The following is a 12,057-nucleotide window of genomic DNA, read 5'->3' on the forward strand; positions in this document are numbered from 1 at the left end:
AGTTACCTGTGCGAAGCTGAGGCTCTGCACATCAGCGCCATTGATCTTGATGATGGCATCGCCCGGCTGCAGGGACGGGCACTGGCGCCGGTCCCACACCCGCTTGATCAGCGCCAACTGCCCGCCCTGCCCGCCTGCTGTCACGCTGAAGCCCATGCCCCCTCCCTCGCTTCTCCCCAGGGCCACAGGCACAAGCTCACCTCCTGTGCCAGCCCCAGGCGATCCCAGGTTGCCTGGGGCGGGCCGAGGGGGGTTGCTGGCCGGGCAGCCATTGAAGCCACAGGGTGGCAGCTCAGTTGGGGGCACGAGTGGGCGTTGAGCACTGGGAGCACCCGGTGGCACTGGTACACTGCCTACCTCAGGCTGCGGTAGAGGAAGGGCCCCGCTGGACAGTTGACTCCCGGAAGACTTGGAGTTCTGGTGAGCCACAGATGGGGCAGGAAGGGTATTGTTGTTGTAACTGCGGATGAGTGAGGCTCTGGTCAAGTAAGGGAAAAGAGAAGACATAAAGAAAAATGATTACAGATACACAACCTATAGAAGTGAACAACACAGAAAAAAATAAACCCTGGATTTACTGACATGTTGGGCAGAAACTGGTGTCTGATTAGTAAACGTTTAGTATTTAGCCTAGACAGAGACTAAAGGAATAATAGTTTATGCAAGCTAGACCAAAAATTGCTGATGATGTGATAAACTGGTCACTTTAATAGGAACACATGTACTTTCCTGCAGTTATCAAATCAGTCAATCAAGTGGAGGTATCTCAATATACAAAATGATACTGAGACAGAAAAAGAGCTTTAGTCAATGCTCACATCGAACATCGGAATGGAGAAAATTGTGTGAGCAGTGTGAATTTAACCATGGCATCTGTGCAGATGGGCTGGTTTTATCAGTTCAGAAAATGCTGATAAGAAGTCTACAGTAACAATCTGCTTCAACCATAGTCAGCAAAATAGCTTTTTAGAACACACACACACACACACACACACACACACAAAACCAGAAGACGACATAAGGTTCCATTGCTCAGACAAAAAACAAGACTGATATGAAATGATGTGGTCTTCCTGTGTTGTAGCCCAACTGCCTCAGTTTGGTGCATTCTGAAATGCTTATTTGATAAACAGTGGCTATTCGAGTTACGGTGCACAACCATGTGACACAACAAACGGGTTGCATACTAATTAAACATTTTCTTAATTTGTGTAACCTCGAATAGTCAGACAAACAGTGACCACCACTATCAAACCGCACTATATACTGTTTTTATGTTGTATATATTATAAACTGTATGAACTGTCCCAATAACTCAGGGCCTGGAACACCTTAGAATGTAATACAAAAGCTTTGCTTTGCCTTGCCTAAAATTATGTCTTGAAATTGATTGATGGGAATGATATTGTTATCCCTAGAAAATGTTCAATGCTTTGTTCCAGTGTGCATGTTTTATACCCAAGTTGCTACTCCTAACTTAAAATCCTAATTACTTGGGGAAATATGGGTGCCTACAGAAAACTGTTACTTGCATGGCAGATCAGAATCAAGTTTTATAAGAAAAAGTCCATCATAAATTCCATTTTCATAAAAAAAAAAAAAAAAATCTGAATCATGTTACAGATGGAAACAATTGCAGTTATAACAGAAAATCACAAATCATGTAGCATACTGTAAAAATGAATAAAGAGAATGTTTTGTTCGATGACAATTTGCATTTGTTAGATTTGTTTTGTGGGATCAGTCTTTTTGCTGCTTGGTTTTTAAGAGAGAAGAAAAAGTAATTGTTAAGTATTGCTAACCACCACTGACTTTAGCTTATTAACAATGTCATGGTTTGTTTGTGTGTATATTACCTGCGTGTGACGACAGTGCTGACCTCTGTATCACTGTGGCTTGAGCTCAGTCTCTCTGTCCTTGCCGCTGGCAAATTTGAGGGCAGGCCTGCAATCCCTACAGTTCTGTCTACTGAGTTTCCATTGGGCATGTGGTAGCAAGGCGGAGCTGTGACATTACCATTGGTGTCTAAAGGCTCTTTTTGCATCCGGGGGTAGAAACCGTTGTGATGAGAGGTGGAACGGTTCACATTGTGAGGCGGCGCCTGGGCAGACCCCGAGCTGGGGTCCGAGGGTGAAGATAGGCTGGTTTTGGGGCAGCCGTCAGGATTGTAAAGCATGGGATAGCCCCTACGCAGCACCACATCCACACTATGACCCATGGGAACTGCCTTCAGCATCTCCACCACCTCCTTGTGGGACATACCCAGCACACATGTGTCGTTAATGTAGACCAGGATGTCCGCTGAAGGTCATGGACAGACCGAAATATACAGAGTGAAACAAAAAGGGGGAAAGAGAGTGATCATAACAAATATTATAAAAAAATACACTTAATGGTTAGGTTTCTTGATAACGTTTAATCATACTAAAAAATCATTTTAAATGTGATATGCTTTGATACAGAACATAAGGCAAGATTTAGGACAATGTAATTAGAACCAACCTATTTAGATTTACAATTACATACTTCAGAACCTCTTATAATTTTGAACAATTCCTGACCTTCACAAGAACCCTGCAACAGAAACAGTAAAAAAAACTAAACTAAACAAAAAAAAAACCCACATCCAGCACCAAACGGAGTTGAAAGTTTTGTGACAAATGCAGCTACTTCATCAAAATTGTCCTTTTGACTGTTTCTCTTTAAATTCTCAGTTCAGTGCTGAATCTATCTGCAGTTTTCAATAACATGAACCACCACATTCCACTGATAAAATGTCTGTAAACTGCCACTCAGACCACTCTTTCAGGAAATGTGGAAGGCTGAGGATGATGACAACTGTTAAACGTCAAGCATACATGCTTGAGCTTCATTTCGAAATGCTCCACAAACATTCTAGCTGTCATACACACACATACCGTGTCTATAAAATAATCTTAATTCCTAATGCTTCTAACATAGTTAATTTTTGTTGTAGAGCCTGAAATCATTCCAAAAAAAACATTTTTTAGCTTTATTAAAAATGAATAAAAAAAAAAAACCCCAGATAAGCTTGAATAACAGGCTGCTATTCTATACTAGTTTTCCACACCTACAGTAGATTGGGAAATATCATTTAGATTGGGGAAAACTTTAGTCACCAACTCCTGGTTCCAAAGTTTCCTTTTCCCTACGCCACCATGTTATTCACTAATTATTTTTTAATGATCCTTTCAAAATGTTTTAAAATGCATTTTCTCTTTGATAGTGAGGCTTATAATGTGTACATACAGCTACATTTTATTTTATTTTTTTTACCAAGGATGACAACATCTGAGCTAATTATCATGCAAAGCAAGTCGCTCAATTCAACATTATGGCACCATCATGAGACATGCGAATGAATTTCCCAGAATTTCCTCACATGTTCTCTGTTTAGCCCTTCAGTTCACTCATTTAAACCTAAATGTGTCGTTGTCTTGTTTGGTTTCTAGTTCCCTGTTCTGTTTTCTGTTTGACCCTTGCTAGTGTTTAACTGTGTGGGCCACTGAACAGCTTGATGACCATCACAATGTAGCAGTTTTCAGAGCTGTACTGGTGGTGACTATGAACATTGCTGAAAATGTTGTGTTTATGGTGGTGAGATTAAAAGACGACAACTCCACCATTCAAACACCTGTCTCTCATGTCTTTGTCCCTTACTGAGACCTTTAGTATGGACACGTGAGCAGTCAGTGACAGTGGTAAAGGATAGAAGGATTTAAAAAGCCCATCCCAATCAGGATTAAGAGCAGATCAGCAGATTCATACCCAACAATCCCCTATCACGTCATTGTAATCCGACAAAGGCACTGAGAGAGAGAGAGAGAGATAAAATACTAAACAAGTTAGGAAAAGGAGAGAATGTGCAAGTCAGGATAAATCAGCCAGGAAGAGATAAAGAGACAAGCATTAGAGAAGTTATTAAAAGTAGACAAAGGAAATGGAGAGGAGACAAATACATGGAAAGCAATATATATATATCTGGAATAATTTAATCTATTTTTGTGTTCACGATTTCTTTGTCTTTTCTTACTTTACTGTATCCTCCATGTCTGTCAAACTGAGTGAAGCTACAGTATATAGACAAAAGTTTGTGAAATTGTGCTCATTCAACCATAAGGCAATAGTAAAGTCAAATACTGATATAGGATGAGGTGAGGAGGCCTGGGGTTCACTCAGCTTTCTACCGGTAATTATTTTTAAAGGTGTTCAGGGCTGATGTCAGCGCTCTATAGCAGGTCACTTTAAGGTCTTCCACTCCAATCTCTGTACAGCTTGCATTGTGCACAGGGGAAGTGTCATGTTGGAACAGGTTTGAGTCTTCTAGTTTAAGTGAAGGGACAAGGAAGAATCTCATTGTACAGGGGAAACAGGTTTCTTTACTTTGCATATGACAATAAACAATAAACATTCAGAGACCCTGTACAATTGTGTGCATTCATAATTTGTGGTAACAGTTTTGGAAAGAACCACATATGGTTGGAAAAGTTAGGTGTCCTAATATTTTTTTCTATATAGTGTATGAAAGTGCCTTGGTGCTCATTTGGCAATCATTTAGGTAATACATATTTTAACCTGTTACCACAAATGTTATCAGCATGGCCCTCAAACTGCTTTTGCAAAAAAAAAAAAAAGTGCTACTGTTGAATTGTTTTAATAAACTATTAGAAAAAGCTTTACTAACGTAATATCCACCTATTCATTTCAGCTTTACTATTTCCCATCCTAGACCACTTTCAGTTCATGATGTGTGCTGCATCCACATTTTATTTATATGTGCAACAAAAAAGGCTCACATATTTCTGTAATCATCTACTGTGATGACATCAGGCATGCATAATTAATCCCTAACAGAGAAAAGTCACTAAAGTTAGTCCTCCTGCTAAAGCGTGCAACAAACCAATCAACATTCACCCTTTATGTTCAAAATTTTTAAGCTTTAAAAGTGCTATTATTTAAAAGCCTGGAAGACAAACATAAACACACTTGCCTTCATGCAAATCTATTCATGTTTCATTTCTGATGGCTAAATGCAATAAATGTCAGAGAAGCTGCATTAGTTCCATGATTATATTGATCTCTCTAACTATAGGAATTGTGGGTAATCAAGATGTTCAATAAAACAAATCAATCTGAAAACAACAACAAACGAATCAACAACAAAAAACCACCACCAACATTGGATTTTTGTTTGTTCATCTCACAACTAATATTAATCCTGTTTTTAAAATCCTTTGCACAATAGCAGTAAAAATTCTATATTATTCATTCAACCTAACAAGATCAAAAATTACCAGGAACTTTGACTGCCCTCTAGTGTCCATTTTAAATTGGAATCATTTATCACTTTGGTAGTTGTTACACAGTGAGAGGTTTACACACAATGCAGGTGTACCTGTGTTAAGGGCAGGTGGGCCTCCAGGTGTGACGCTGTACACCTGCAGGAATTCTCTGGGTCTACTGCCCCCTACAATGTTAAAGCCAAAACCTCGTGGCCCTTTTGAGAGACGTGTGTGGATGGAATAGCCCTTCAGTTCAGATGGCTGGTCTGTAAACGGAGGTACTGTGTCATACAAACAGAAACACACACACACACACACACAGGCACACACACAACAGTTAAAAGTCAGCTAATTTAAATAAACCAGTTTGATAGATTGTTTCACTACATAATAAGTAACTGTTAAACTATACTGCCCTCTGCTGATTAATAAACTGTACCACATGGACATATTTAATAAAACGTTTTGACATTGTAATAAAAATACATATTAAATCATTTTTCTAAACACATAATGCATGTTTTTGTACAAGAACCTTGGAAAACTAGGGGATAACAGTTTTGTGTAATATAATAAAAGATAATACATTAGCCAGTTGTTAAGCACTTGAGAATTAAGAAACACAAGATTTCTATTTCTATTTACAGATGCAACATTTTGTTAATATGAATGGACAGTAATATGGAGGTATCAATGGAAATGCTTCAAGTCACAGAAATGGAGAGAGTTTGGGTTGAAAAACTTGATACACCGTGGTAGCAATTTTTCTAGATGTTGGAGAAACTGTGGAAACCAAAATGCAAACCATAACAATGTTTTCTGGGACTGCAAGAATAAATATAACTATACAGGATATTTTTAAAATGTATCATATCTTTTGACAGTGAAACCTTAGTTTTTGGTAAAATACCCCAGAAACGGTTAAAAAGAGACAAATAATTAATAAATATATTGCTGGTGGCTGTTAAAAAGTTTTACCAAAAAATGGTTGTTACAGGAGAGTCATATCCTAAATGCATGAATGGAAATCACAATTGATATTTAAAAAATGGAGCAATAAATAGTATTTGGATATCATAAACTGGAACAATTTGCTTTGCACTGGGAAAAAATGGACCAAATATTCAACATCTCATAGACCTGATTACATTTTTTTCAATCCAAATGTATGATGTGAAGAAAGATCACTCCTATATGTACATAGTTATCCGATGAATAGATGTAAATGTATGTGTTTTTTAGGGGTGATCCCAAATAGTGGAAGATTCGAAACGAGGAGCCTGATTCGACTACCAATCTCACAGTCAAATCTTTGCAGAGGTGTTCTGAAACGAGGACCATGCCATTTTGGTTATATGGGGGTGCTCAATATCTGATTTCACATAGAATTAAAAATGATCAATGTCTGGGATGTTCTTTAAAGGCATATTCTGTTCAAATTCTTTCCTGTAAATTAATTTTTGATTGTTTTTCAGTACATCAAATTTGCGCTGTACAATGTTGCCCCCCACCCCCAAGACACACGATTCGACTATCAGTCGATGTATGTAAATCATCAGTCGAGGACACCCCTAGTGTGTTTATATATAAGTGTATTCGTTTATATATCTGATGTACATCTGATGGAAATGAACTGTTTTTTTTTCTTTGATAAAATGTAATTTAAGAAGAAAGATGCTTAGAAAAGGTTTAGGGTTGGAATGAAGATTTGTATAGCACACGAAGCATAGGGGAAAAAAGAGCTCTCAGATCTCATTAATGTCATGCAGAAAAAAACAAAAAGGGAAGAGGCACACCGCAATGCACACACTTACACTCCGTCTTGCTGACCACCTCTTTGTTGTGAGTCCGCGGGTCCAGCCAGCTCGTTGTCTTTGAGTTATGACTGAAAACATGTACGTGTATTAAATGAATATGCATGTCAACATATGTATAATCTTTATACTGCATTTAATGCCTACCGTTTCATGTAAATAGTTGTGATAAATCTGTCAGGGTGTTATATAAAGATGCATTAGAATAGTTGTTTAATGGTTTCCATGACACTGCTGACTGGATGTTTTAAATATTACTGGCCACAATATGGTGCATATAAGCCGGGAAAGTAAGTCTGACTCACTTGATGTAGTAAGGTTCTCCTGAGTCACTGAATGCCATCTCCCAGTTTTCAGGCAGCGCCCCGCCACGGGCACCGTTCTCCTGCGGGACACCACCATCCCGAGGTCCACCTGAGTCCCACGTCTGATTAGGCGAAACAATGGTAGTAGTAGGGGCACTGCTCGCTCCTGCAGAACCCGCTACACACAGGAAACATAATATGTAGAACAGGCTTCAAATATACAAAATCGTATGTAACATTAGACATCACAACACCTCTAGCCTTCATTTTAAAGCTATTAAACAAAACTAATTTAAAATTACAAAAACATTACTTACATTACATTATGTATTATATTCATTTGTCGCTTGGGACAAAACCTAAATTAAACCTTCACATTGATAGATTTGACAGAATATGTATTAGTATAGTTCCCTTTCAGGAATTCAAGCTGCATCAACAATGCTTTGGGAACACTTTTGTGTGTGTAATCTGTCCAACGGAGAGTGACGACATCACCGGCGTTTGTTCAGGAAGTCTGTTCAGCAGGTTGGTATGGTTAGTGGTATTTAAGGTTGGTATTTATAAAAAAAGAAAAAAAGAGTAAAAAAAAAAAAGGAGAGCAAGCATGGTTACCGGATGTGTGCAGCTTGCCATGTCTATGTGGACCCTCCGCTTCTGCAGAGCGCTCTTCGATAAGGGCACTCTTTTTCCTCGAAATTTTGACCCCGCTTTCACCGAGGCGAAGCGCAGTTGTTCTGCTGACACAGCGAAGCGGTGCATCCCCCAGGGCCCCTAGCAGGAGGAGTCCAAGAAGAGTGTGCTTTCTCTATTACAGAGAACCACTTATCTAGGTGTAGTGTGGGACTCGACCGTTATGCGGGCACAACTGTCTCCTGCTCGGATCGAGTCTATCCTCACAGGTGTCAAGAGAGTGAGAGAAGGCCAGTCACTCACTGTAAAGCAGTTTCAAAGACTGCTGGGTCTGATGGCAGCCACGTCCAAAGTGGTTCTGTTTTGCCTCCAGCACATGAGACCCCTCCAGTGGTCTCTCAGGGACAAAAAGTTATTTAGGCAGGGCTACCCATTTGGCACTATTAAGGTCATGCAGCGAGCTCTAGAGGCCATAGACGTATAAAAAAAAAAACAAGTTCTCATGGTCCCATGTTGGGAGCTCCATCTCACCTGGCACAACAACTGCCTGGAGATGCTAGCCGTGCTTCTGGCTCTGAAGCACTCTCTCCCAGAATTTAGAGGCCGCCATGTGCTGATCCAACACATGAGTGGTCTCCATCAACCATCAGGGGGATCTGCAATCTCGCCCGTATACAGGCTGGCACATCAGATCCTCCTGTGGGACCTAGGAAAACTGCTCTTGGTTAGACGCCCTCTCAAAACAAGGGCCGAGGCCCTGAAGATAGAGGCTCCACCCAGATGTGATGAAGCAATATGGAGGAAGTTTTACAGAGCACAAGTAGACCTGTTTGTGACTCAAGAGACATCACACTGTCCCCTCTGGTTTTCCCTCAATCGTCCAGCCCCTCTTGGGCTGGACGCCCTGGTACAGGTGCAGCCGAGGTTGCGCCTGTACGCCTTTCCATGCTGCTCCCCCTGGAAGTTCTGTAGAAAGTTTGCCGGGATTCTGTCAATCTCTTACTGGTGGCCCTGTGGTGGCCAGGCAGACCATGGTTTGCGGACCTGGTATACCTTCTCAAGCAACCTCCAAGAGGGATCTTCTCTCTAAGGCCGGGGGCACGGTTGTTCACCCTGCCCGGAGTTATGGAGGCTGTGGCTGAGGGGGACAGCTTTCAGCCTTTGGTCTCCGTGCCAAGGTAGTGGAGACCATTCTCCAATCCAGAGATCCCTTCACAAGGAGGTCGTATGGCGCAAAATTCCGCCTGTTCAGTGTGTAGTGAGAGCACCACCAGATGGACGCAGTTAACTGCCCAGTTCTTGCAGGGACAGTTCGCCACAGGATTCTCTCCTTACACCCTGAACAAACTGTTGGCTATTGTGGCTTATCATGCTCTGCTTGGTGACAGTTGCTGGGCAAGTACCGGTTAGTGACATGTTTCCTCCGTGGCACCCAGAGGCCTGTGTGGGACCTGGCCGTCATTCTGGAGACCCTGCCTAAGCTTCCCTTTGAGCCCTTGCCTGAGGTGCCCTTAAAGTTTCTTACAGTCAATACTGTATTTTTTCTGGCTATTTCCTCCCTAAAAAGGATCGGGGATTTTCAGGCCCTTTCTCTGGCCCATCTCTCCTGGAGTTTACCCCAGGCATGGCCAGTGCCTTTTTCTACCCCAAACTGGTGTATGTTCCTAAGGTGCCCTCGGTTCCCCCACGAATCATCGTGCTGCAGGCATTCTATCCTCCTTTCTTTCAGGCCCCTTGTTTAGAAGCCTAACCAGCTGTGTCCACTGTAAGCACTGGACACATACGTACACAAAACGGGACTGTGGAGAAACTTGGAGCAGCTGTTCGTCTGCCACGGTCCCTATAAAAAGAAGCAGAATCCCAGCAGGTGGATTGTGGATGCTATCTTATCCTCTTATGAGTCCTCTGGTTTCCCCACACCTTTCGTGGGCAGACCTCACTCTAAGTTATGTATGTATTGCGTATGCGTATGTATGTTCCTTCCATTTCAGAAGCTAGCGTCATCTCCACCACATGTGCTTTTATAGCTTCAGCTGGCGGGGTGACATCACAACCAGGAAGCTATAAAAGCACATGCCTTTCAGTTGGAAGAATTAAACATGATCCAGAGCATGGACATGTGGAAGTCTTCCCAAAGCAGTGTTGACGCAGCGTCTTGTTCCCTCAAAAAAGTGTTCCCAAAGCGTTGTTGACGCAGCATCTCGTTCCCTCACGGAACCAGGGTCACATACGTAAGCTAGAGACATTATTAACACAAGAGCAAACCATTCAAAAATATCTGTAGGGTTAGAACACCTCTCATTTTCTTTATTCATCTTCATGACAACAATGTTTTTTGTAACTTATCACAGCATTAATGAATCAAGAAAAAAAATTACTACACAAGTATTTTGGTACCTGAGAGACCAGAATCTTCCTCACTGTTGTCCCCCTCTTCGACAGCTTTCTCCAGGTTACTAAGCGACTTGCTGCGTGTGCGGAAGTTCCTCAGCAGGTTGCGATGCTCCTGGTAGGTGATAGGTGGGCTGTCGGGCCCAATATGGACCGGCCGTGGAGTACCATAGTAGTTCCCTACAAACATAAATGGAAATAATACTTAATTTATTGTTTTGGGTTTCACTTTCAGTTTTTTTTTCTTTGCATATACATAAGAAGCTTCATAAATAGCCTTACTGTACAATGGAATGTTGTGCCCTTGTAATTCGGTGTACAACTGAAATATCTAAAATGTAATGTGCTTTTTTAGAGTTATTAGAATACTTATATTTTTTACAGATTACTTAAGTAATTCTGCATTATTGAGCCAGCACAAAGACATTTTCGATTCCCAAATGCTTTTATGAAACATGAATATGTGAATGTCAATAAAGACTGAAACATATTACATAATGCACCACTTATAAGAGTAAAGGCCTGTTGGGTTTTGTCTGCAAATAGATAAATATCTAAGTAAATAAATGATTAAATTTATAAGCAAGCGCGACAGAGTCTGCAGAAGAACTCTCCAAGCTGCTTAGAAAAACTTACCAGCCAATTTATAAAAACGCACAGTGTACACAAGACTAATGATGCATTTTTGTTCTCAAATATTGACTATAACTTGTTTAGTTTATTGCTGTTTACTGTTTTTCATAGTATTTTAAAAAGACATCTTTGCTTTGCAGCATTTCTTGAATGTGTTTAAGATTATATTAGATGGGGTTTGTTTTGCTATGTCACAACATCTCAATTATGTGATTACGATATCCCTAGTACTAAGGTGAGCTTTCTTTATGTTGGAGAATGGCCACCACGTAAAGTTTTTACAAGCAAAGTGTTAAACAGATCTAATATAGCCATATGAACAGTACCCTTAAGTAATTACTGGCCCAAGAACCCAGAGGGATCTCAGGTGGAGCAATGTTTCCACTTCTTTCCATAGAATGCAGGAAGTGACTAGAAGCAGCTTAGTTACCTACAATGTTATTGACTTATTTTACATTATTATGAATTGCTATTCAGCTAAACCATCAAATTATATAAAAGTATTAGATCCTTATGGCTTGGTTTTTGTCAGTGTCAGTGATCTAGTATGCAATATACATTTACAGTATACATATTCCAAAGAAACTTTAGTTTATACTAAAGTGAAATTAAAAAAACATACAAGTCTCCTACTGCTTTGTTGTCTGTGAGCACATTCAATGTTTTACATTTACAACATCGAGGACATTGTGGAACTGTAAGGCTAGATGCTATAAATACATGTAACAGCTTAACAAAGCTGTTGTACAACAGTTGTACTCAAAACTATTCATACCCTTGGTATTTTTATAATGTTTTCGAGTTGTCTTCTGTGATAAATGAGTTTTATAAAACTTTCATATATTTAATATGTGACAAACAACTGAGAGAATAACATCTGATATTTAAATAAAAAAGGTTACATTTCATGGGTTTTTATTGACAAATATTCAGAAATCACCATGTTTAGATTTATTCATACTCTTTATATTGCAATGT

At 40.2% G+C, this 12,057-nt stretch overlaps 1 protein-coding gene across 2 annotated transcripts in view; it reads right to left on the reverse strand.

Moving 5' to 3' along the window:
• magixa (MAGI family member, X-linked a) overlaps positions 1–12,057 on the reverse strand; it is a 62,240-nt gene that overhangs the window by 26,787 nt on the left and 23,396 nt on the right. For both annotated transcript variants that reach the window (XM_046871023.1, XM_046871024.1), the window contains exons 5-10: positions 10,453–10,626; positions 7,423–7,600; positions 7,118–7,188; positions 5,417–5,584; positions 1,857–2,301; positions 7–478 (exon numbers count right to left, since the gene is read on the reverse strand). In XM_046871023.1, the coding sequence (XP_046726979.1) occupies positions 7–478; positions 1,857–2,301; positions 5,417–5,584; positions 7,118–7,188; positions 7,423–7,600; positions 10,453–10,626 (1,508 nt within the window). The remainder of the gene's footprint in view (positions 1–6; positions 479–1,856; positions 2,302–5,416; positions 5,585–7,117; positions 7,189–7,422; positions 7,601–10,452; positions 10,627–12,057) is intronic.

The sequence above is a fragment of the Silurus meridionalis genome, chromosome 17 (assembly GCF_014805685.1).
Source record: "Silurus meridionalis isolate SWU-2019-XX chromosome 17, ASM1480568v1, whole genome shotgun sequence".
NCBI lineage: Eukaryota > Metazoa > Chordata > Actinopteri > Siluriformes > Siluridae > Silurus > Silurus meridionalis.